This window comes from Linepithema humile, chromosome 3 (genome assembly GCF_040581485.1).
Source record: "Linepithema humile isolate Giens D197 chromosome 3, Lhum_UNIL_v1.0, whole genome shotgun sequence".
NCBI lineage: Eukaryota > Metazoa > Arthropoda > Insecta > Hymenoptera > Formicidae > Linepithema > Linepithema humile.
Genome location: NC_090130.1, coordinates 13,971,754 through 13,997,264, shown reverse-complemented (window position 1 = coordinate 13,997,264; position 25,511 = coordinate 13,971,754). Strand labels below are relative to the sequence as shown.

Below are 25,511 nucleotides of genomic sequence, written 5' to 3'. Positions count from 1 at the left end.
TTTTGGTATCATGATTACTTCTGATACTTTCCAGGATGCTGGTACGTGTTTTAATCGGATTGAAGCATTAATTAGCGTAGTTAGTTTTACTAAAGCTTTTCTTTGGATTTTCTTGAGTATTGTACCTGTGCTCATATCAAAGCCAGGTGCTTTCTTCTGATTGAGGTTTGTGCGAATTTCTTCAGCAACTTCTTTTGGTGTGACCAGTGGAATTGTGTCCTCGTAGTCGTTTGATCTGAGTTCAGGTAGTTCGTCTGAATCTGGATTAGGTTGGAACCTGCATTAGAGGTGTTCCGCGAAAGTTTCTGCTTTATCGTTGTTGCGAGCCCACATTCTATCGGCTTTTTGGATCGGAAGTACCTGTGTGATAGGGCGTTTCAGATGCTTCGTTGCTTTCCACAGAGAGTATTCCGTACTGTTATCTGCAGTCAAATCGGTAAGAAAGTTGTTGATTGAGGAATTTTTCAATGCTCTAATCTCTTTAGTTAGTTGTTGTGTGATCCTATTTAGGTTTGTTTTGTCTTGTGGCGCACGTGATTGGTGCCAGCGCCTTCTTAGTTTGCGTTTTTTAGCAATCATATATCTTTGATTTCTTTTAGGAAGTTGAGTCCTTTGAGTTTTCTTTTTATGATAGATGTACTTTTCCACGCTGCATCCTGAATGGCTGTAGTGAATTTGTACACTTCATCTTCTAATTGATCGATTGTTTTGAGTGGGACACTCAAGTTAATGTTATTCTCCAGAAGAAAGTTGTAGTATTCCCAGTCCGTGTGCTTATTTATCAGAACAGGATTCTGGTCTTTTATTATAATATGGTCACTGATCGTTAGTAAAATTGGTGAATCAGAGTTCAGATCGTAACCTTCATTAATTTTTATGTAATTTGCTGAGACGTTTTTGACGACAAAGAAGTCAATCAGGTCTGGCATCTTGTTTGGGTCGGTTGGCCAGTATGTGGGCTTATCAGTAGACACGAAGTCACACCCATAGTCCATAGCAGCTTGATACAGCTGGTGCCCTTTTGACGTGATTAGTTTAGATCCCCCTGTGAGTGTGTTTCGTGTTAAAATTACCCCCAATGATGAATCGACCATTTAATTTCTCGAAGAGTTCTAAGTACTGATCTGCGTAGATGTTATAACGCGGTGGGCAGTATATTGCACTTACAGTAAGTGTTTGTCACAATCGTTACGGATGTGGCTTGATCACGAGTCGCAAACTTTTCTTCTTCATAGTGTTTTATGTTGTCTCTGTTACGTCTGGTCACTAGACGTGTGTAGAGAATTCTGTAATATCGACTATTAGCGCGAAATTTGAAATGTCTCCTTATTTTTTAGTCACCCTGCATTCACCGAGTTTACTAGGGATACAGGAGGTAACAATCTATCGTATGAAAAGGATATGAATAAAATTAAATAAAATAGATTAAATTAGCTTACCTAATTTTAATTAGGAACAAAGCCTTATAGATACGTCTTAATAATGCAGATAAAACACTGCTAAATATAAACCAAATAACTCAGTGTTTTCAACTGAACAATGCAGAGAAAAATAGTATGTAGAATTTAATATGACCTAACAGTGAGTCTGCTGGAAGAGAACTGTCTCACGAGCGATGGTGTACGTTGGTCCTCTTGTGGTGGGGAGTAGGCCCTCGAGAGTATCGCATAGATTTTTAATCGTCACATCGGCTTCTTGATACGTTGGAATATCGTTTGGCTGGAAGTTGATATGCAGCTCGTTTTCGTTTATAGAAGATAGCCGACGGATAAGATGGGTGTCTGGTAACCTTTGCTTATTTTATTCTTATCTCTTCACTTATTTGTTCAATGCATTGTTCAATTATGCAGTATTCTTATAGCTATAGTATAATTAATATTTTTATAACTAATAATACAGTTAACACTAATCATAACTTCAATCTTGCTCTTTGGATGAATTTTAGATGGACTTGTACAGATTTCTTTAATAATGTTCTGTTTTTTGAATTTTACCATTGTCGGGACATCACACTCTAATTATAACAGCACTTCCACCGCGACCCGCATTGGCAGAGGATTAATGATGTGATATATTACATAGTTTCGAAATTTAATATGTGATTCACTTGTAAAGTGGGTTTTGGATATCAGACAGATGTCGATGTTTTCAGTGCTTAAAATTGCTTGCAACTCATCCTTGTGTTGCAGCAATCCGTTCGCATTCCATTTCATAATGCGTAAGAAATCAGGCATTAGTGATGTTAGTTTCAAGTCTGTAGAGTCGCTGCATTATCTGCTGCAACATCGTTTCGATCGAGTTTGGTTGTTTCCCGCTGTTATCTGACTATATGTCTGTCGGTTTGACTTTGAAGCTGTTGCTTTGTTTGTATTTGCTGCTTGTTTTGAGAACATGTTCGGCTGTGAGGATGAGTTTACCTTGTTTTTTTTTCTGACGAGTTTGAAGCACTGATTGCGTTTGAATCTTGCCAGAATTATTTCTGAATTTTAGAAGATCTTTGTAGACTGCGCAACTGCGATAGCTTGCAGGGTGGTTTTCTCCGCAGTGCATTCATTTTGGTTCAGCGTGTGTCCGTTTATTGCAGTCCCGCGTGAGATGTTGTTTTCTGCACTTCACACACCTTGGTGTTTTGTGACAGAAGTTGTGAGTGTGGCCGTATTCTTGGCAACGTTTACACTGTGGTATACTTTTATTTTTTTGCAATGGTACTATTTGCACCTTACAGTTCATCATTGATTTGATGTCATATATTTTACCAATGTCCGTTTCTCGGTCGAATGACACGATGAACATGTTTAGTGGGACCACTTCCTGCAGTCCTTTAACTTTACAATCCTGTTTCTGTTCTGCCGTGAACCATTTTTGTTTGTTTGTGGCATTTTTTGCTTTCAATCCTCTTTGGTTGAGGTGGTTTATGATGTCGATTGGATCGAAAGAATGATGCAAGTCTTTGATCATTACTCTAATGTCTCGTGTTTGTTTATCTTTGAACGAGTGCCATTGGGCATCACACTTATTTAGGAGTGCGGTGATTGTGCGGTATACTTCTGCATTGGTTGCATTTATTTTAATTTTGCTATTGTTAAATATCTTACTCTGATAGCAATCTACTGGGATATTTGCATTTGCAAATGCATTGAGCATCTGTAGATAATTCGTCATATTTTCTATTATGATTGGCGGTGGTTTACTCACATTTTTATGTTGTACTTGTGAGGGATTTGGCAACACTTTATCATGCATCCGGCTGAATGCTGACTGTTTTTCTGATGAGTGCGTGGGTTTCGGAGCGCCCACGCGCTTTGACTTTTTCTCGCTTTGTTTCACGCGTACCCATTCTGTTTCGCGGGCGAATTCTTTTTCGTCTGTTTCGTATGTAATAGCAGCAGTGTTATCTTTCGTGTTCGAGTTTAGATTGGTTATTTGTATTTTAAGAGCAAAGATTTCACTTTGCAACAGCTTAACTGTTGTTTCAAAATTCTTCCTTGCATTTTCTGACTGGAACCACGCATTGTACAATGCTTGTTTGTTTTGAGATCTCTGTGCATTTTCAGCAAAGAGGTTTTGGTGCATTAGCTGCTGCTCAACTAAAGTTGTCGATATCAAGAATTGCGTCATCTTTTTTTGAGATGTTGTCTTACTGTTAACATTGTCCATCACACGTATTAATTTACACCGCACGCTGTACGTAAGATATACATACACACGCGGTGTAAATGTTTTTCTTTTGACTCTGTTATTATCTTGCGGAGCGGAGCGGAGCACGTCCTTACTTGACAATATCCAAACGAGTACTACTGTAATATGTAAAAAAAAATGTTTTTGTATTTTATAACTTGAGAGAGAAATACACATTTCTTGGGTGGTTTGCGAGCGAGAGAGCTTTGAAAAATTGATTGGCAATCGATTCATCCATAAACGTAATAAGTATAAACTGCTCATTCCTTATTTCTACGCCTAGGCGATAGGCGTACAAATTTAGAAAGAGAATGCAATATTTCAACAAAATCGCTATCTTTTTTCAACTCGGTTAAGAGGGGTAACATATAGAGGTGAGGGAGCATGACTACTATCCACATACACGTATTTATTCCATTACTTTACCCCTATTACTTTCTTATATTACCACCTTCTTTTTATATGTGAGGGAGAAAACGATTCTGTTCAAAGCTTCCTTTCTTTTTCTAAATTCTCACACTGACAATGAGAATGTTCTGTTTGACTCAACAAACCATCTGTTCGATTTTCAACAAAACAAATTCTGGTTGAATCTACCAGAATTTCTATTAATGCAATAAGATTCTGGTAGATTCAACTAGAATCTGATAGATTGAATCTGTCTGTTTCGTCGAAAATTGAATAGACAATTTGTTGAATCGAACAGAACATTTTTGTCAGTGCGACACTCTCCGAACGACATAAGCAGTCTATACTTACTGCGACTATGAATTCATCTAATTGGAATACATGTCAAAAATATTACCTGATAAATACCGCGGAAGCATTTTTAATCAGCACAATAAATAGCATCATTTTTTTTATTAATAAATGAATTAATAAATGAATATGGAAATTATGTTTTTGCTTTATTTTTACCACAATCTTTAAACGTGCAAAAAAGTATATTGAAGAAAACATGTATTTTTTATTTTTAGTTGCCCTGCAACTCTTTTGCAATCAAAATCGAAAGGCGATACTTATAATAATTTCTTGATAAGATAATTTTTTGTTGTTGGCACAATTTTCTTTATCGATATCACAAAGATTAACATAAAAAACATTTTAAAAGTTAATATAATTTACATAAATTAGCAATTAAATTTATTTTGAATACTAAGAAAATTTTTATTTTTAGAATAAAACACGCTACTCCGTTTTTTTTCAAATTTATTATTGTAGAGACTTTGATACTTGAGTAAAGTTATAAAATTTACAACTTTTCAAATTGTTCACATTCTAATTACTCAGGTTACACAGGATGGGATTGCACTGATGTTACTAGTCCTGCCATTTTCTCTTTCATGAGCACCATATTCCTCATTTTTAGCAATGCTTTTTTCATACCAGCTATATGTATGACCATAAAACGAAAATTGTATGCAGAAGGATTGGTGTATTTAACTACCATGTTGATTTCATCCCTTTATCATGCTTGTGATCAAAATGGACAATTCTGCATTGTAAAGTATGAAGTACGTCATTGAAATTTTCTTTATTTTTAAATAAATCTGTATTGTGTACAGCTCGGAATTATTTCATCTTTTCGGCCGATTCTAGTGGTATACGCCTCTTCGCTCTCCTTACCGCGCGTGCAGCAGCCGCTAGGGCCAGCGCCGCCGACCGTTAGGAGCGGCGCTATCCGATTAATATTAAAAAAATTAATTAAAAATATTTTTTCTTCAATAGCAATAGTACTTCATGGGTGACGTGGAAATCTATTGAAATATTTCTACATAATAAATTTAAAAATAAAAAAAATATTTTTAATAAATTTTTTTAACTTTTAACGATCAAGGGAGAAGAACTCAACATTTATCGGATAGTGCCACTCCTAACGCTCGGCGGCGCTGGTCCTAGCGGCCAGTGCAGCCAAATTTGGCCCGGTTTTTCGAGCATGCGAGGTGCGGCGAAAATACAAGGATGTATACACACATGCGCAACGTAAAGGGCGCCAAAATTTTGGCGGGCAGACATCAGTATGAGCCCCGTCTGCAGCTTGACATCAGTGACCAGTATAGGTTAGCATCGTTAAAATTAATTGGGACGTATTGCAATAAACAGGTAAGTTATAATATTATTTGTGCAATAATTTGTGCAATATGGACGTAGATAGTGGAAAAGAAGCCATTAAAAAACGGGAAAAAATTTTAATTTTGCTTGGTTAAAGGAAAATATTTTTAAAGGATGGTTGGCTTCCCATTCGGAAAAGAACAAGGCTTTTTGTATTGCATGTAACAAGACCATCAGATCTTGCAAAACAAACTTACATATTGAAAAAGTCAATCGTCAAAGTCAAAGCCTCAAATCAAATGTAGTAACACCCGTAGAAATTTGCCATAAAGATAAAGTAAAACACGCGGAGATAAAATTAGCAGCATTTTTTGCGGAGCATAATGTCGCTTTTAATACAGTTGATCATTTAATTCCTTTATTAAAAGATGTATGTAGCCTGATGTATTGAGCCTGAAATTGTGCAACATCTTTCACTGGGTCGAACTAAGTGCATTAACATCGTAAAAGAAGTCCTTGCCAAACGCAAAGTTGAAAAAATTGTTCAAATTTTGCAAACGCGTGCATTTTCTATTTTAATCGACGAAAGTACAGATGTTTCTGATACGAAACTAATGTGTGTACTTGTTCAATATTTTTCGCCCTTAAATAAAAAAGTAAAAACGCAGTTATTAGAATTATTATCATTAGATGGCACAGATTGTACTGCGAATAACATTTTCAAAACTTTTAAAACGTTTTTGGAAAATAAAGAAATTCCATTAAAAAATATTGTTGGTATATCAAGCGACAATGCATCAGTAATGACAGGATGCAATAATTCCTTTTTCTCGCATTTAAAATCTGAAATATCTAATGTAGTTTTATTAAATTGCATATGTCACACATCCGCGATTATTGCTAGTAAAGCCTGTGAAAAATTACCGCAATGTTGCAAAAATTTAATTAGAGGAGTTGCTACTTATGTTTCGGGCAGTGCAAAGAAATGCGCAATATTAAGTAAATTTCAAGATTTTTTTAATGTTGAAAGAAATAAAATACTTAAATTATCCAACACGCGATGACTTATATTACATAAATGTGTTACAAGACTTCTGGATAACTGGGAGGTTTTAAGAAGTTATTTTATGTTAGCTGTAGTCGGAGATAATTTATAATCGGCAGAAATTATTTTAACGCAATTAAATAATGATTCGATTAAGGCCTATTTGTTATTTTTAAAATACTCATTGAATTTTTTCAATTATTTTAATGCGCTGTTTCAGTCACGTAAAATATTAATTTATAAATTATTTATTAACAATCAGCAATTAATTCGTCAAATACATATATATATATATATATATATACAGGGTGTCCCAGACTTACCGTATTACCCGTTAATGGCAGATTCCTGAGGTCATTTGGAGACGAAAATCTTAATACCAAAATGTCGAGGCTACTATAGTATTTGAATGGGAAAGGTTTAAAGTTTACCAATTAGCTTCCCAATTCTGACAAGCTGATTGGTAAACTTTAAACCTTTCCCATTCAAATACTATAGTAGCCTCGACATTTTGGTATTAAGATTTTCGTCTCCAAATGACCTCAGGAATCTGCCATTAACGGGTAATACGGTAAGTCTGGGACACCTTGTATGTATATATATTGTATATATATACAGGGTGTTTCATAATGTTCGTGCCAACGCTCGTGTGCGAATAGAGTGCGGTAAACTGAATAAAAAAGTCCTTTACCGTTTTGCAATTTTCGCAATAATAATTGAGATATTAATTAAAAGGGATTGACGAATAATCGCGCGTTGCGCGTAGCTAGATCGTGGGCTGTACACTCTAAACGTGATAACAACGAGGATCGCATGGCAACGAAAAATAACACGTAGCGAGAGCAGGAGTGATATGCGTTGTTATTTTTTGTTGCCATGCGATTCTCATTGCTGTCACGCCTAGAGCGTACAGCCTACGATCTAGCCGCGATCAACGCGCGATTATTCGTCAATTCCTTTTAATTAATATCTCAATTACTATTGCGAAAATTGCAAAACGGTAAAGGACTTTTCTATTCAGTTTACCGCACTCTATTCGTACACGAGCGTTGGCACGGACATTATAAAACACCCTGTATATATTGGGCTATTTTAATCCATCCACGCAAATAACTCCGTAAGTAAGCCAAATACATAAAATAGTTCAGACAAAAGTTGTTCAGGACAATGGGGGTCACCTATTTGTGCTAGTGATTTTGACCTTAAAGTCAATTTTCAAGGTTATTTAAAGGTCACAGTTATTTTTTTAAATGAAAACCCCTATTTTTGATTCCAAAATCTAATAGCTGGTGTCAAGAGCTTTTCAAAACACTAAAATAAAGTTATTTTTTATTAAGTACTTTTCGAGTTATGAGGCTTGTAAATTACAGTATTTTGACATAAAATACAAAATATTTTGTAAAACATTTAATTTTTGGGAATCTTACCTTAATACTTTTATGCATAAAATAATGAGACGAATCAATTGGTATAAAGAAAACACATAGTTGCTTTCAAGAAAAAATATGTAGTTTGCAACATGCAGCTGCATACTTTTTTTTAAAACCAATGTGTTTTCTTTATACCAATTGATTCGTCACATTATTTTATGCATAAAAATATTAAGGTAAGATTCCCAAAAATTGAATGTTTTACAAGATATTTTGTATTTTATGTCAAAATACTGTAATTTACAAGCCTTATAACTCGAAAAGTACTTAATAAAAAATAACTTTATTATAGTGTTTTGAAAAGCTCTTGACACCAGCTATTAGATTTTGGAATCAAAAATAGGGGTTTCCATTTAAAAAAATAACTCTGACCTTCAAATAACCTTGAAAATTGACTTCAAGGTCAAAGTCATTAGCACAAATAGGTGACTCCCATTGTCCTGAACAACTTTTGTCTGAACCATTTTTTTGTATTTGGCTTACTTACGGAATTATTTGCGTGGATGGATTAAAATGGCCCACCCTGTATATGGTATATACAGAGTGTTTCATTTTAATCTAGCCAGGCGAATATTTCAAACGCTGTTGAGTTTAGAGAAAAATGTTTCAGACAAAAGTTGTAGGGTTTGGAGGGGGACACAAGATGGTGAGCTTGAGTTTTTGATGAAGGTAAAATTGAAGGTCATATAAAGGTCAACTTTGTTTTTTTAAATGAAATGTAGTATTTTTTATTGCATATTCTGAAAAAACATAAAATTCTGCATTAAAATTGTCTGACACGTTTTTCATGAAAATCCATAATTTTTGAGGAATATTAGCAATTAAAGAAAAAACGTTTGTTTTTTGTAAAGAGAATCATGCATCAATTTGTACATGTTCATGAACATTTCTCGTTCTTAGAGTTACCCGGAATCAACGGCGTGGACGTGACGAAAATCTGATTCCATCGGGGTGCTTGATTTACGTGAGTCCCCTTGCCTCTCACTTTCGGGGTTGCTAAATTTGCTAAATTTCCTCAAAAATTATGGATTTTCATGAAAAACGTGTCAAACAATTTTAATGCAGAATTTTATGTTCTTTCAGAATATGCAATGAAAAATACTACATTTAGTTAAAAAAAACAAAGTTGACCTTCATATGACCTTCAATTTTACCTTCATCAAAAACTCAAGTCCACCATCTTGTGACCCCTTCCGAACCTTACAACTTTTGTCTGAAACATTTTTCTCTAAACTCAACAGCGTTTGAAATATTCGCCTGGCTAGATTTAAATAAAACACCTTGTATATATACAGGGTGTCCGACAATTGCTGAATCACCTCTCGGGTATAGGTAGAGCGGGTTAAACCGAGTAGAAAAGTCCTCTACCATTTTGCGATTTTCGCAATAATTAATGGGGAATTAGTTAAAAAATATCGGCCAATTCGCGCGAGTTTAAGTGCGCAACGAGAAGATACCCGTGGCGGTACAGTTATCTGTAACAGTCCACTGTTATTTGGTTACTAGGCACGCGATGAAGCGTTGGGAGGAGCGCTGTACAATTGACAACGGCAACATACGAGCGGTGCTGAACGCTAGATCCTTGCGTCCTAGCGACCACGTAACAGTGGGTTGTCTCTTCTCTCTGCGCGCTTAGACTCGCGGAAATTGGCCGATCTTCTTTAATTAATTTCTCATTAATTATTGCGAAAATTGCAAAACGGTAGAGGACTTTTCTACTCGATTTAACCCGCTCTACCTACACCCGAGAGGTGATTCAGCAATTGTCGGATACCCTGTATATATATATACAGAGTGTCCCGCGAGACTTGTTCCACCGGGAACAGGGAGGTTGATGGAATCGAAATAAATATAAAAGTCCTTTACCGTTTTACGATATTCGCAATAATAAACGAGATATTAATTTTTACATTTGGACTAATGAGAGCGCGTCGAGAGAAGCGCTCCAGCCGCTCGAAGTCTAGCCCGGCTTAATCTATCATACATTGTGCGTAGCGGCATAGACGCGAAACGCTTAACGCGGTGCGGCAAGACGTGAGTCGGGCGCCGAGCCACAGCGCGTTTCCCCTCTTGCCTCTCCAACGCACCGCTCGCAGCCAATGTATGATAGACTAGGCCGGGCTAGACCTCGAGCGGCTGGAGCGCTTCTCTCGACGCGCTCTCATTAGTCCAAATGTAAAAATTAATATCTTGTTTATTATTGCAAATATCGTAAAACAGTAAAGGACTTTTATATTTATTTCGATCCCATCTACCTCCCTGTTTCCGGTGAGACAAGTCTCGCGGGACACTCTGTATACAATATATAATGTTTGCATATAATACTATATAAGATATATTCTTGTATTTATGTTTAATTATATTTATAATTTATTTTTATGATAAAATATTTTTGTTGTATTATTATGTTCTGTGAAAATTATCTAGGTTACTTATTGTTTGAAATTGAAATTATTTAAAAAAATGTTTTATTTTAATTTTATTATAAAATGCATTAAGCAAAGTTTCTTTTAAATTTTAGAATATTAGTAATATTTTTAGTTTATAAATGTTTATAAATGCATTAATATATTTTTTGTCATAATTTTATATTATTAGATATTGTTTGTAAATTCTCTAAAATATATTTTGTTTCATGAATACTGATAAGATTTTGAGCACTTTTCCTTACCCTTGCAACAAATGTTGGCATTCTTTACAAATTGTGCTAAATAAAATATTTATTTTTATTTATATAAAAATGTGTTAAAATTATTATTTTAATATCCTCTACCCTTTTTTTAGTTTCCATTTTTCATATATATCTTAGCTTATCTTTTAAAATATATTACACATAATTATTCTACATTTTATAATTGCATTTTTAACATATAGAGATATGTAAATATAAATATATGTAAATATACTTAATTTTTTTATTGATTTTTCTGAAAATAATTTTTTAGAATGAACGGGTACCATATAGCATACCTTTTTACTACATTCAAGCACTCACTGCGTTTGTCACGTCGCGCATGTGCGAAAAACCGGGCCAAATCTGGCTACACTGCTAGCGGCTGCCGCGCGCGCGGTAAGGAGAGGAAAGGAAGCGTATACCATGAGAATCGGCCGAAAAGATGAAATAATTCCGAGCCCTGGTGTACAGAGTGATCCATTGGGTAACTGAGCCGGGTTCTAGCACTTTTATTGAATTTTTGTTTTATTGGGAATAGAAAAAAATGGTAGAAGTAAAAGTTGAATGACATAAAAAGACTTATTTTTTTTTTATCAATTTTTTTTTTTTTGTAAGTGCAGTATTGTACCGGAAAAGTGCAATTGCATCTTTTTTGAAAATAAAATTGTATATTTTTTTGCATAAATATGTTCTTTTAAATATTCTGTGTATTAGAGTAAAGTGCTTGAAAAATTAATATTTCACGAGATATTAAAAATTTTTGAGTAAAATATATTTTTTATTTAAGGTGATTTTTTTTATTCAAATGTTCCACCGTGACATAACAAACATGTTGAATATGATTAGTGATTTGTTCTTTGTTTTATTTTTTACATTTGAATTAAAACAGTCAGTAAAATAGATGAGCTCTCCGAAGAGCACCATTATTTTTATTATAACTTTTAGTTTTTTACACATTTCTACTTTTTCTTTTACTCTATGACAAAAGGAAGGTTCATGTACACGTATAATCCAGGCAAAAAAAAATAAAGTTCAGTAAATTCAGTACATTGTGTCAAATTAATAAAGAACATATTGGTTTTATACAACAAAACATTTTGTGATCTATTTTTTAATGCTCTTTATCGCAGCATCAAGATGATTACTATTTACGTTTAAATAATTTAGTCTAATTGTTCTTTTAATCATCAATGGAAATAAACGGATATAAATATACTTTATCTTTGAGATAATAAATTGTTTAAATGTAAATAGTGATCATTTTGATGCTGTAATAAACAGCATAAAGGAATTAATCACAAAATGTTTGTTATGTTACACACGATGAAACATTACAATTTGAATATCACCTTGAATAAAGCATAACCTCATTTAAAAATTTAAAATATTGTGTCAAATATTTATTTTTTAAGCTAATATTTTTATACACAGAAATTTTGAAAAACTTATTTATGCAAAAAAATATAATTTTATTTAAAAAATGCAATTGCACTTTTTCGGTGTATTGTGGCATTTACGAAAAAAATGAATTGATAGAAAAATATGTTTTGTTATGTCATTTTTCACTTTTGCCTCTATCGTTTTTCTTTAACAGAATAGGTGTTAGGACTGCGGCCCAGTTGCGTGATCCATCCTGTATACTAATATTCCACATAAAATTTAAATTTTAATATTAACAATAAGTTCATTTTATTAAATCAAAATTAATTTTGTTATATAAATTATAATATAGAAATTAATACCAAGTTTTGGTAATTAATTTAGAATTACACAGTTAGATCTAATTGTCTTGTTCTTGATATGTTATCAAAGTCATAATTTTAAGTAACAAAGAAAAGATTTCAGCTGTTGCGCGCGTTCATTGTTTATTAAAATGTTATTAACAAGTAAAATTAGCAATTCAAATAAATAAATTAATTAAAAGCGTGAGCGAAGGTCTTTTTTTCAAAAAAAAACTAATCTGATAAAGCATTATTCGGAATAAATAACTTTTCAGAGATATGCCTGCATCTATGTTTAAGAACAGCAAGCCACATTACAACAGTATGACGATTTTCCTTCAAAATTCCTAAACAAGAAAAATAACAGGAATAATTAATTAATTAATTTGCTTATTTTATTTATTAATAACATTTTAATAAACAATGAGCGATGGCTAAAATATTTTTTTGCTACTCAGGATTATGACTTTAATAACATACATATATGTCAAGATCAAAATAATTAAACCTGACTGCATAATTATTAATAATTATCTAAATATTATATTAAAGTTTTTGATTAAAAAAATTATGACAATTTAATATTAACATAAATTATTTAATTAATAAAATTGGTGATTAATTTTTTACAACATATTATGACTTCTTTTTAATATAATATTTTTCTTTCCTATAGATCTTGCAGTACAGTGACTTTTTCTCCAGTATTTTGGCATTTTGGATGACGTTAGTAGCAATGGCGGAGTTATCGACTGATTTTATACCATTATGCCACATAATGGGAGTGTTTGTAATCACTATTAGTGTGCAAATTGATAGAACAGGTTTGATCAGTATATTGATACCGCTATTGATGGGTGTTGTTATACCGGTAAGATCATAATATAACTTTTAAAATTTTGATAAATGCCGTACCAATAAATTTACATACACGGTGTGCTAATTAATTAACAAGACTGACGCTACTACAAAGGAATGTTATCAAACAGTAAAATATGATTATATATTTTTGAAATAATCATTTCTAATAATTACACACTGTTTACATCTTTAATACAAGTTTTCTTTCAAAACACTGCTGGAACCTCTCTTTTAGTATCGCTTTTAGCTGGTTGGTCATTGCATCTTATATGTCCTTTATCGTCCCACATCGCGTTCCTTTCATAGTTTTTTTTATTTTGGAGAACATAAGTAAACTACGAGAGCCAAATCCGGAGAATATGAGAGATATTCGATGATTGAAATCGATATTTTTGTTAAAAAGTGTTTGATGTTTACGGCAAAATGTGCGGGTTCATTGAACAATAACGAACAATTGCATTTTGCGTCGTATCCGATGAATTTAATCCCACAACCTCTTCAAAACCTCCTCATAAAACTTTCTCATAACTGTTTCTGTAGCACTTTTTCTCAATTTATAATAAAATTTGATAATTACTTTTTGCTCCACTTTCAATTTTCTGACAACATGCACAAAACTACTATTACTTTTTCTGTAAAGCACAAACTATTGATTGGAAGTTTCATTTTACACTTTTTGAAAAGAGTACACTTTAGCAGATCTAATCATGTACTATTTTGACCTTTTACGTTAATACTAGATACAGGACACATGCAGTCTCGTTATTTAATTAGCGCACCGTATAGATTAAAAGTTAGCTAATTTAGTAGTTTAGTGGTCAGAACATTCGCCCGGCAAGCGGAAGACCCGGGTTCAATTCCCGGCTTAGCCACTCGCGCCCTGATATTTTTTCTCTCTCTTCCTTTCTTTCCAATAATTCCTATCAGTACATAATGATTCTCCATATGTGAGAACAATGTACTTAACTTTTCGTACTAAACACTCTAAGTATCTCGAATCAGAGATCGGTGTACAAATTTAACTGTCTCACGTAGACTAATAAATTAATTTCTTTAAGAAAAATTAAATAATTTCGCACTAACATCCCGCGACGGCTCTCAATGCCTTTCTATTATATTATTTGATAGTTATCATCAGGGTTGGGAAGTAACTCGTTACTTGTAACGAAGTTACAGTTACAGTTATTTTTTTTTGGTAACTATAACTTAACTTCGTTCCTTTTTCTTTATCTATAACTGTAACTTAACTTAGTTACACATTTATGGTAACTAGTAACTAATTTAACAGTTAATTTAATATTCTATATACGGTTGTATTAATTGTAAGAATTAGGGCCTATCTAGACAAACTTGCATAGTCGCATAAACATATGCATAAGGAAAGGAACAAAATTGTCATAGAATTTGTCATATTAAAGTGTCATAATTAAGTGTAGATTCGATATTTGTTAAATAAATAGACGGATAAACGTATAGATATAATTATGAAATTCAACAAAAATAAACAAATTTTCATTTAAAGAATGCACTGCCACCCAGTAATAAATTATCTTTGAGGATTATTATCATATAAGCATAAAGTTGAGATTTTAAGAAGAACTGAAACATTAGTCTACGATTTTTCGGAAAGTTACGACTGTTTGTGTGAAATTCGAGAATTTTTAAACTAAAAAATCTTAATCCTATTATTTTTATTCTAAGTGTATAATGATTTATTTTAAATGATTTATTAATTTAATATTTTAAATGTATTTTTATTTTAAGTTTAAAACAATTGTGATTTATGACATATAAAATAATATGACACAAAATTAAGTACCTATATAGTATATAATAAGTTAATAAATCTTGAAATGTAAGATTCTTATATTTAAAATAGTAGTGCACATTTATTGCAAAAAAGTAACTAAAAAGTAACGACTCGTTACTTTTTGAGTAACTATAACTGTAACGTGTTACTTTTCAGAGTCGGTAACTTGTAACTGTAACTAGTTCTTTTTCAGTGAAAAGAACTGTAACTTTAACTAGATACTTTTACATAATAACTTTCCGAACCCTGGTTATCATATATGAGCCTTTCCTATTATATGTGTTATTTGTGTTTAGCTAATTTAATTTATAATATTTATAATATTTATAATGTTCACTAATCTTACAATCAATAATGCTGGTCGTATACAGTATATGGCTATTAATACTTATATTTTGTTTTTTAATATCACAAAACCTTTTCAAAAGGGATAAGAAAATAAGAAAAATAAATATGCATGTATACACAAAGTGTCTTATTTTAACTTTTGAGTCAAAATATCTGCAAAACAAGGTGTCCCGCAATAAAATATTTCAAATAAAAAGTACAAGTTTTCTTATTTTATAAGAGAGTATCAATAGTACCATTTTAATTTCATATTTGAACTAAAAACTAACAATCTAAATTAGAAGTCAATTTTTTATAATAAAAAATGGCAGTGAATAGTGTTTTTAAAAATTCTTCAAGCAATTTATTATTATAAAAATTATCCGTTCAAATAATTTTCAAAACTTACTCACTATGAAATTTATTATAAGGGTGTTTCATATCAAACGCACTGTATGGTAGTGACACATTTTTGAGATAATTATGAGATGAAAATTCTAATATTAAAATGTCAAGGTTATAATAGTTTTAAAATAAAAAGTTTTTTTAAAGATCATTCAAATTGCTTCAAATTTGTTCGCTCGGGCACGGTATATTGTATAGTAGGGTGCAGTTCCGAATAGGTAAAACGCCCGATTGTTTTGAAACTCCACTATTTTATGTAGTTTGGTGCGCTGATTACGAATATGATAATGAAAATCGCCGACTAGGTCATTTTCAAGGTCAAAACAAGGTCAGAAAAAGTGAAAAAATATCACTTTTTTGAGATTATTTCAAGAAATATTGATGTAACAAAAAAAAGTTTCAAATAAAAGTTGTAGTTTTTGTAAAAATACATCATTTATGTCCTATGCATTTTTTGTGTAAAACTGATAGTTTTCGAGAAAATTGACGTTAAAGATTAAAAACTTTGGTAAGTAGGATGAAACACGGGGGGTTCGGGGGGCGGAGCCCCCCGAAGGGGAAATAGGTGTAGGCGGAGAGAGGGGTGCAGGGGGGAGGGGCGGAGCCTCTTTCCCCGCCTATTACATAGCTAGTGTCTATTATAGAAGTTGAAAATAACTTTCAAACACAATATGCTCTCTACCTTGCGTAGGGGTCTTGCTAATCTTTCCTGTATTTAAAATTTTTAGTATATTTAGTAGACTCATCATACTTTTAGTAAGGTAAAGATTTAATTCATATAAATTTTCTGCGCGCACACACCTTGCGTTGGGGTCTTGCTAATCTTTTCAGTATCTAGTATTTTTAGTATATTGTAGACTCATTAGATTTTTAGCAAGGCAAAGATTTAATAAATATACATAAATTGTATACGCACACACGCCGCTACATTCTTGAATGGCATGCGCATGCAAGCTAAAACCTACCTGTTTACCAAAGTTTTTAATCTTTAACGTCAATTTTCTCGAAAATTATCAGTTTTACACAAAAAATGCATAGAACATAAATAATGTATTTTTACAAGAACTACAACTTTTATTTGAGACATTTTTTTGTTACATCAATATTTCTCAAAATAATCTCAAAAAAGTGATATTTTTTCACTTTTTTTGGAGTTTTGACCTTGAAAATGACCTTGTCGGCAATTTTTATTATCATATTCGTAATCAGCGCACCAAAATACATAAAATAGTGCAGTTTCAAAAAAATCGGGCGTTTCACCTATTCGGAACTTTATTCCGGGGACAGGAATGTCTTCTCACATGAAATTATACGCGTCTCGTCGGACATGTCAGGCATACCGGACCATGCGTGCTTCACCTCTCAATATTCGTGCATTACAACTGTAGATATTCGGAAAACGGATACGTCAAACTATGAACTGTCAATTACATTTTCCCGCTCTGAGACGGCGTTGCCGTTTTTCGAATATCTACAGTTATAATGCACGAATATTGAGAGGTGAAGCACGCATGTCCGGTATGCCTGACATGTCCAACGAGACACATGTAACTTCATGTGAGAAGATATTCCTGTCCCCGTGTGTACAATTAAAAATAAAAACAAATTGATATACGAAGATACCTTCATTACTATGTGATGTTACAGGGTTGGGAAGTAACGCGTTACTTGTAACGCCATTACCGTTACAATTACTTTTTTTTGGTAATTGTAACGGTAACGGCGTTACAAATTTTTTTTTGTAACGAAAAAAGTAACTTTGTTACATTTTTCGATAACGAGTAACGAATTTAACAGTTACTTTTATCGTTACATTTTTCAAATTTACTTTATATATCTACGAATTTATAGAAAAACTAACAATAAGAAAACTTTTTAATTTATATTTATAGCATCTAAAAATTTTTAAGAAAGCTTGTTTACAACTTATTAAAAATTTTTTGTTATTTAAAATATCTTATTATCAAAATTATTACTTTTATTATATATTATTAAAATTATTACACTTTATATTAATAGCAATATCATTATTAAAATTATATTATTTTTGTTATTTTAATGAAAAATAATGTTTAAAAATTTTTAATGTTTACTATAAATTTGTAATGTTTAATTTAATCTCGTATTAGAAAAATTGTGCATAAAATTTGTATTGTATATAAAAAAAGTAACGGAAATTGTAACGATTCGTTACTTTTTGAGTAACGGTAACGGTAACGAGTTCCTTTTTAAAATTAGTAACGAGCAACGATAACGAGTTACTTTTTAGAAAAAAGAACGGTAACGGTAACGAGTTACTTTTATAAAATAACTTTCCCAACCTTGGTGATGTACATGTCTGATTGCGCAAAGGAGGGTATTAAAAAAGTGTCGATTTTGGCCCTCAAACGACACTTGAATAGACCTTGAAAAATCATTGTTTGGATCCTCAAATGACAAGAAATGACGATCGTTTATCCGAGAAGTGGTGGGAACATTAGGCTGAAATTATTAAACCAATTATACTACAATTAATCTCTGCAGCTTTATAATTAATCAGTGTAATATAAGATATGAATATCTCAATTCTGTATTAGTTATGAGACAATTGAAGAAAAAAAATTCTTTCTCTCTTTAATTAATCTTTTCTCTTTAATTTGTTATATAATTGATATTTAAAAAAAGAAAGGAGGGTCCGCATAGAATTTAACACAACAATGTGAACGAAATGAATACAGTGTAAGTGAGACACATGAGAAAACGGACACGTGGAAGTTAGAAATGGACACAGTCCAAATTATTCAACTTTTCACGCAAAGCAAAGTTTCATATCGACCAGTGCTTTAAGAGCAAAATGAGATTTATAATTGTATTATATTATTTCATTTAGGATTGTTATTTACACACATGGCAAGACATTTCGAACTTTGTGTCCGTTTTCTTGTGTATCTATCTTATATTGCATTCGTTTCTTTTACATGCATCAGCTTTCCTCCAAAAGAAATATCTTTTTGGAACCTTGTTTTGAAATATGCTTATATTAATAAATTTTTAGACTGTTGAACTTTATAAATTGTTCATTTACAACACGGCTCGAACTACAAGCACTGTGTCACAATCGTCATACGTAATTACATATAGTGAAGTTTACAAAGCCAGCATTTATTGAGTAAATATAGACAAAAATAGTTTTTTAGATCGAAAAGGTTCATAATTAGAATTACCTTTTCATCTTTCAAAATGTTATAATTTAACAAGTACAACTAATATATATGTATTTGAGAAATTAATTTCTATATGTTATAAGGCAATTAATTGCTCGAGATATGTCCGCATAAAATATTGTTATTGATAATTAAGATTTTAGATTCCATTTATTTTGATCAATAATTGCGAATTTGAGTAGTTTTTATTAATTTTTCATTTATTATAAGTTTATATTTAATCAAAAATTGAGAAATTATTAATTATTAATTATACTGTTCTACGCATCACGGAGTAAATCTGGAGTTACAGCTTGTCCACAATTTGCTATCTGAGCCTGTATAATATTTTCGAAGATAAGGATTTTATGTAGTTTGCGATGGAAATGTTGATAAAACGATCTGCAATGAAAAGTACTATGATCTATTTAAAAAAAATTGACTTTTCAGCTAAATTATCAGTTCTTGAATAAGTTAAAAATGATAGCATTGAGTAGCTCATTTGAAATCCTATAGCATTTATTTACAACATCTATTTATGAAAAGTTTTGTTTTGCAGATACTTTAATTCAAAAATTAAAATAAAACGCTATGCGTGCGCGCGTACGCATCCCTTTTTCACATAATTCTTTTTTTCTCTTGTTCTCCTCTTGTATTTTTTTTTATGTATACGCCTTTTCTTGATTCTTCTTTGCTTGATTTTTTTTAATATCTTCAATTTTTTTAATTCCCTTAATAAACTCTCTTTCTTCTTCACTTAGCATGTTATATACCCTCTTTTGCTAGCGATCTTTTTCTCGTTTCCAGTTCTTGCATTCCTTCTATACGTGCTGTTACGATTTAATCTTGTTTCCACATAGCCTGCATTACTTTTGTTCTTTTTCGGTATCTGCTCTCTTATTATATAATATGTTTTTAATTTAAACCTTGCAATTTTTAACCATTTTTCTTTTATTTCTCCTTCTTGAGCAAGATTGCGTGATAGGAGAAAGTTTTTAGTAAAAAAGTCACACAATGAAAAAACTTTATTAACACGTTGAATGCCTCGCAAACTTTATATGTCTTACCAATCAGATCTCCATAAAATTTTGTTATACAGGATTACCATTAGGATTGTGTTGAAAGTAAACTCCTCATTTCGATATTTTTTATATTTCTCCTCCTCAATTTCGGCGGTCATTTAACTAATTAGATTCTGGTACTTGAGACCCGTCGATTTTATTTGAGCCATTGTACAAGCCAGTTTATAAATATCAGAATGAACGCGCTAAGCATCGAAGAAAAAGTGTTTCTTATCGAGTGTTTCTATAGTAGAGGCAAAAACTATATTGAGGCGTATCGTGAATTCCGTAGTAAATATTGATCTAAAAAAGTTTCAAGCGAAATTATACTCAGAAGATATGCTTTCTCCCTGGAATTGCGTCATAACCTAATTTACCCTACACATTATGCTGATGATCTGAGATTTTACTCATTTTTTGATATTTTTTTGCAGGATTATTAATAATTTTAGTATGTATGACACTTTGAATGATCGTAGACATAAAAAAAAAATTCGAAAGTGTCGATTGCCGTTCCTCTTTACCTCCAAAAAGTCTTCGCGTGGACTACAATTTCTGTAAAAGGAGTCTATCTGCAATTTTTTGAAGGGACCGTTACCGGTGAAAGTTATAAAGAGTTGTTGGAGACTAAATTCTTTTCATATTAGGTGAATAAGCCAAAAAGAACCGTTACTAGTTGTTATAGCAAATATATTTTATCATAAACTCAATAGACACAAACGTTTCGATCTACATATATTAGGCTTTCATCAATGTCAATTACAAAATAAATATAATAACGTTTAACAATGTGTCGATACGCTTTACAAAGGAAGAATATGATATACGCAAAATGTTCCTAACGTGAAGTAATCTCCAAAAAATATTTTTTTATTTCACCATTGTTAGTTAGCACTGTAAACATTTAAACCGTATAAGTATAATACCGATTGTGCCACTGAGAGAACAAAATAGTTACAATTACCATAATTTCACTATAATTTATAGTCTGTAAAGGTGACAACCACATTTTTATAGTTATTTTAACAATGCGAATTATAGCTGACTCAATACTATATTATTGTTGTCATAACTTTAATATGCATTCATGCAACCATATACATGGTTGTATACACTATAACCTGTAATTTTTATATAGTAAGTCGTGTTATAAATATGATAATTGCGACCATAATTGAAAGTTCAAGAAACCATATGTCATAGTAATAAATCGCACTTATATTAATAGTAGTATTAAACTTTTTATATGTAATTAGATCTACATTGCATATGGTTCCAACAATTGTAATTTATAAAGTTTACTCAATTATAGAAAAAGTGTTCATTCACATATTTTATTGAGAAAGATTCGATCATATTAATATAGTTAAAACAATAAGATATTATTATAGTTAAAACAATTTCCTAATAACTAATTGAGACTATTGTTATGTACAATAAAATAACCATTCATATGATATGGTTATTTTATTATACACATAATAATATAATGTGGGGAAGAATGTAAAAATAAGTAAGTCATTTTTTTGATGAGCATTTATGTATTTTATGTTTACACACAAAATATATTTCTTTTTTCATATATATCCTTCAATATATTTTTTGTTATAGTATTTAAAAAATAAATTAAATAGAACTATAGTTTGTAAAACATAATTTCTAAAATATCCTTTATAACTGTTTATGGAACATAAAAGAAAAAAATTTACAAAACTGAATGTTATATTTAAAGATAAATTATAAAATAAAATACCTACATTAAAAAACTCTTTTGTTTAAAAAGTTTTCTAATGTATCTTCACATAAATTGTACTTCATACGCTCGTTTTTTTTTTTTTATCGAAATTAAGAAAATGCTGGAGTCGTCTGTTTTACCGATTTCATTTAAAAGTACTATACTTTTTTTGGCTATGTAGAATAAAAAATCCTTTTATACTCTAACTTTAATGTCTTATAATTCAGTTCTTAGATTCACAAATAGTTAAAAAAAGTATCCATTTTTATATAAATCAGCTTACTCAAAAACATATAAAAATGAAAAGAATATTACTACAAAATTTATATAAAATATATACCTTTCCATAATCTTGATATGAGCTTATCGAAGAACTACTCGCTGTACTAATCGCATCCTCAGATTTATTTCTTTCCAATTTATTTGCGATTTCCTAAAATAATAAAATAATAAAATAATATTCAGAAATATTTCAATAAATTAAATAAAAAATAAAAAATTTATAATATGTTAAAAAGAAAATATTCAATTCAATTTAACCTAGTAAAATATAGAAAAAATAATTTAGTATTTCAGAAGTTTTTTTAGGATTTTTAAAGTAAATATAAGAATTGTTGAATTGTTTATTAATTATAAAATATAAAACATAACAAATACATTTTTACTTAATTCTGCAATGTTTTAAAAAATTTGTTAATTATCTTACCAAATCTGAATTTTCAATTTTACTTTAAAGCAATTTTTTCTTTGAAGCAATATTTTTGATTTTGAAGGAAACAAAACCGTTTTCCGATTGTAGGAATTAACTCCTTTACCATAGATTCAGGCATATGTAAAAAAGCTTCCTCATCAATTTGTTCATCTAAACAAGTAAAAATACAACATAATATCATTATGTCTTATATTGATAAAAATAAAATAATAACCTTTAAATTTATCAATGTATTCTGGAAGACCTCATGCTTCTAATTTTTCTTCAACAAAATTTGACATTGTACTTTTATACAGGGTTGGGAAGTAACTAGTTACTTGTAACAAAGTTACAGTTACAGTTATTTTTTTTCGGTAACTCTAACTTAACTTCGTTCCTTTTTCTTCATCTATAACTGTAACTTAACTTAGTTACATATTTATGGTAACTAGTAACTAATTTAACAGTTAATTTAATGTTCTATATACGGTTGTATTAATTGTAAGAATTAGGGCCTATCCAGACAAACTTGCATAGTCGCATAAACATATGCATAAGGAAAGGAACAAAATTGTCATGGGATTTGTCATATTAAGTGTAGATTTGATATTTAAATAAATAGACGGATAACCGTATAGATATTAATTATGAAATTCAACAGAAATAAACAAATTCTCATTTAAAGAATGCACTGCCACTCAGTAATAAATTATCTTTGAGGATGATTATCATATAAGCATAAAGTTGAGACTTTAAGAAGAACTAAAACATTAGTCTACGATTTTTCGGAAAGTTACGACTGTTTGTGTAAAATTCGTGAATTTTTAAACTGGAAAATCTTAATCCTATAATTTTTATTCTAACAATAAGTGTATAATAATATATTTTAAATTATTAATTAATTTAATATTTTAAATGTGTAACTTTTTTGATAATTTATAGATAATTTGATGATTCTTATCTTTTTCAGTTTTTTTCAGGAAAATGATAATTTATAAATGTAGCAAATATAATAATACAATTAGTAAATGGTTATTTATAAATATAGTAAAATATACTGTCACTATGGTTGAATGCACTGTGCATAAATAATTTATAGCTATTTCTTGTATGCTTTTATATATTTTTAGTAAATGTGTAGTTAGAAATATAGTCAAACAAGCCATTAATATAGTTTACTATATTATGCTACTATACTATGCTTTTAATAATCTTTTCTTACTTATTTTTTAGTTACTTATTATTACTATTTTTAGTTACTTATTATTATTTTTGTTTAATTACTTTTATTATTACCAATAAATAGTAAAGCGGATGTGAAGAGAATAGTCATATTTACCATAATTGTGATTGCGATTATTACATAAAATAGTTATTTTATTTCTATTTGTTACTTAATATTTTGTAACGATGCAGCATGCATCGTCACGGCTACGGACCGAACATCGTCCGTAGCCAAAAAGGGCGCATCGCGCGCCGATAAAACGTATCATGTAAACACCGACGGTCAATCGCCGGACGGTCCCCCACACCCGACCGTTTCGAAATTTACCAGGTGGGGGTCCGCCGGCTAAACCGCCGATGTTTGCCGATCCTTCGCCAGTCGGGCGACAGCCGGGTATAAAAGAGGCCCTGCTGTACGCTTTCTTACCAGATCCCGTTCACTGCTCGCCAGTGAACATCCTATTGCGAGAGCACTCGTAATCCTTCGAGAATACTCGAAGTCTATGACCAGCAGCCCCACGAGCACGAGCATACTCGTGCACCGACCGAGCATACTCGGCCCCAGGAACCGCTTCCACACGTTACGGGCACACCCGTATCCCCGCTGAGCATACTCAGCTCTAGATCTCGATACGAGAATACTCGTATTCCTGCCGAGCATACTCGGCCATCAGGAACCGTCCTCCGTTCGTTCGTGCGAGCATACTCGCACGTTACCGAGAGTACTCGGCCTCGATCCTCGCATACGAGCATACTCGTATATTACCGAGCGCACTCGGCTTCGTTCTTACATACGGGCATACCCGTATACCGCCGGGAATACTCGGCTCCACGTCAGATCACCAGTCATTGCAGGGCGCGAGCAATACGCGCGTCCTCGCTCCCGTCTTCATCCTTTCAAATCGGGTCCTCATATCCGGCAGGCAATCGCGAACAATCGAATCGACAGCGATCATCGAATCACCGCGCACGCGCCCGAGCTATCGATCAGTCGATCGATCACCGACGCCGCTCGAACGTATCGATCTACGCGCTCGCAGTCGTCTAGAGACAACTGCGGCCCCCGCGCTTGCGCTGACGCTTTCTCGTCACTGTACGACCACCGTTACACATCGTTCACACCGCCGAGATAAATTATAACACTCGTTCAAACAGACATATTAAACGTTCCGTATCCACACGGTTGTATATCATAGACTTTATCATTTGAGAAATAAACCTTCTTTTATTTTATTATTTTGTTCTTATCATTTCATCCGAGCATTCTTTTGCGTGCCCCCAACCGACCGAACTCCTGACTCCGACGAGTTATTCCGCGTAAACCAACGTACCGTTTCAATTTTACTATATTAACATTTCAAATTATTATAATTTATAGTAAAATTGTTACGTTAATTGCCAGAACCATGAATATTAGGTTATTTTTAAGGTATTATAGCAATAATAACTATAAAAATAAGAATTCCAACTATAATTATTTTACTATGCAATTATAGTCGCAAATACCAAATACTTTTCTCTCAGTGTAATTAGTACAATTGTGATTAGTATTGATTGTGGTTACTTGTAATAGATTAGTTGTGATAGATTGTGATTAGTTGAATTTTTATACATA

General features: G+C 31.8%; 1 protein-coding gene across 5 annotated transcripts in view; it reads left to right on the top strand.

The window, feature by feature from the left end:
- LOC105680063 (transmembrane protein 8B-like) overlaps positions 1–25,511 on the top strand; it is a 230,855-nt gene that overhangs the window by 187,453 nt on the left and 17,891 nt on the right. For 4 of the 5 annotated variants that reach the window (XM_067352077.1, XM_067352078.1, XM_067352076.1 and 1 more), the window contains 2 exons: positions 4,969–5,192; positions 13,277–13,471. In XM_067352077.1, coding sequence (XP_067208178.1) covers positions 4,969–5,192; positions 13,277–13,471 — 419 coding nt within the window. Of the gene's footprint in view, positions 1–4,968; positions 5,193–13,276; positions 13,472–20,680; positions 22,440–25,511 lie in introns of those variants that run through there. The other variant, XM_067352079.1, reaches the window with a different exon arrangement.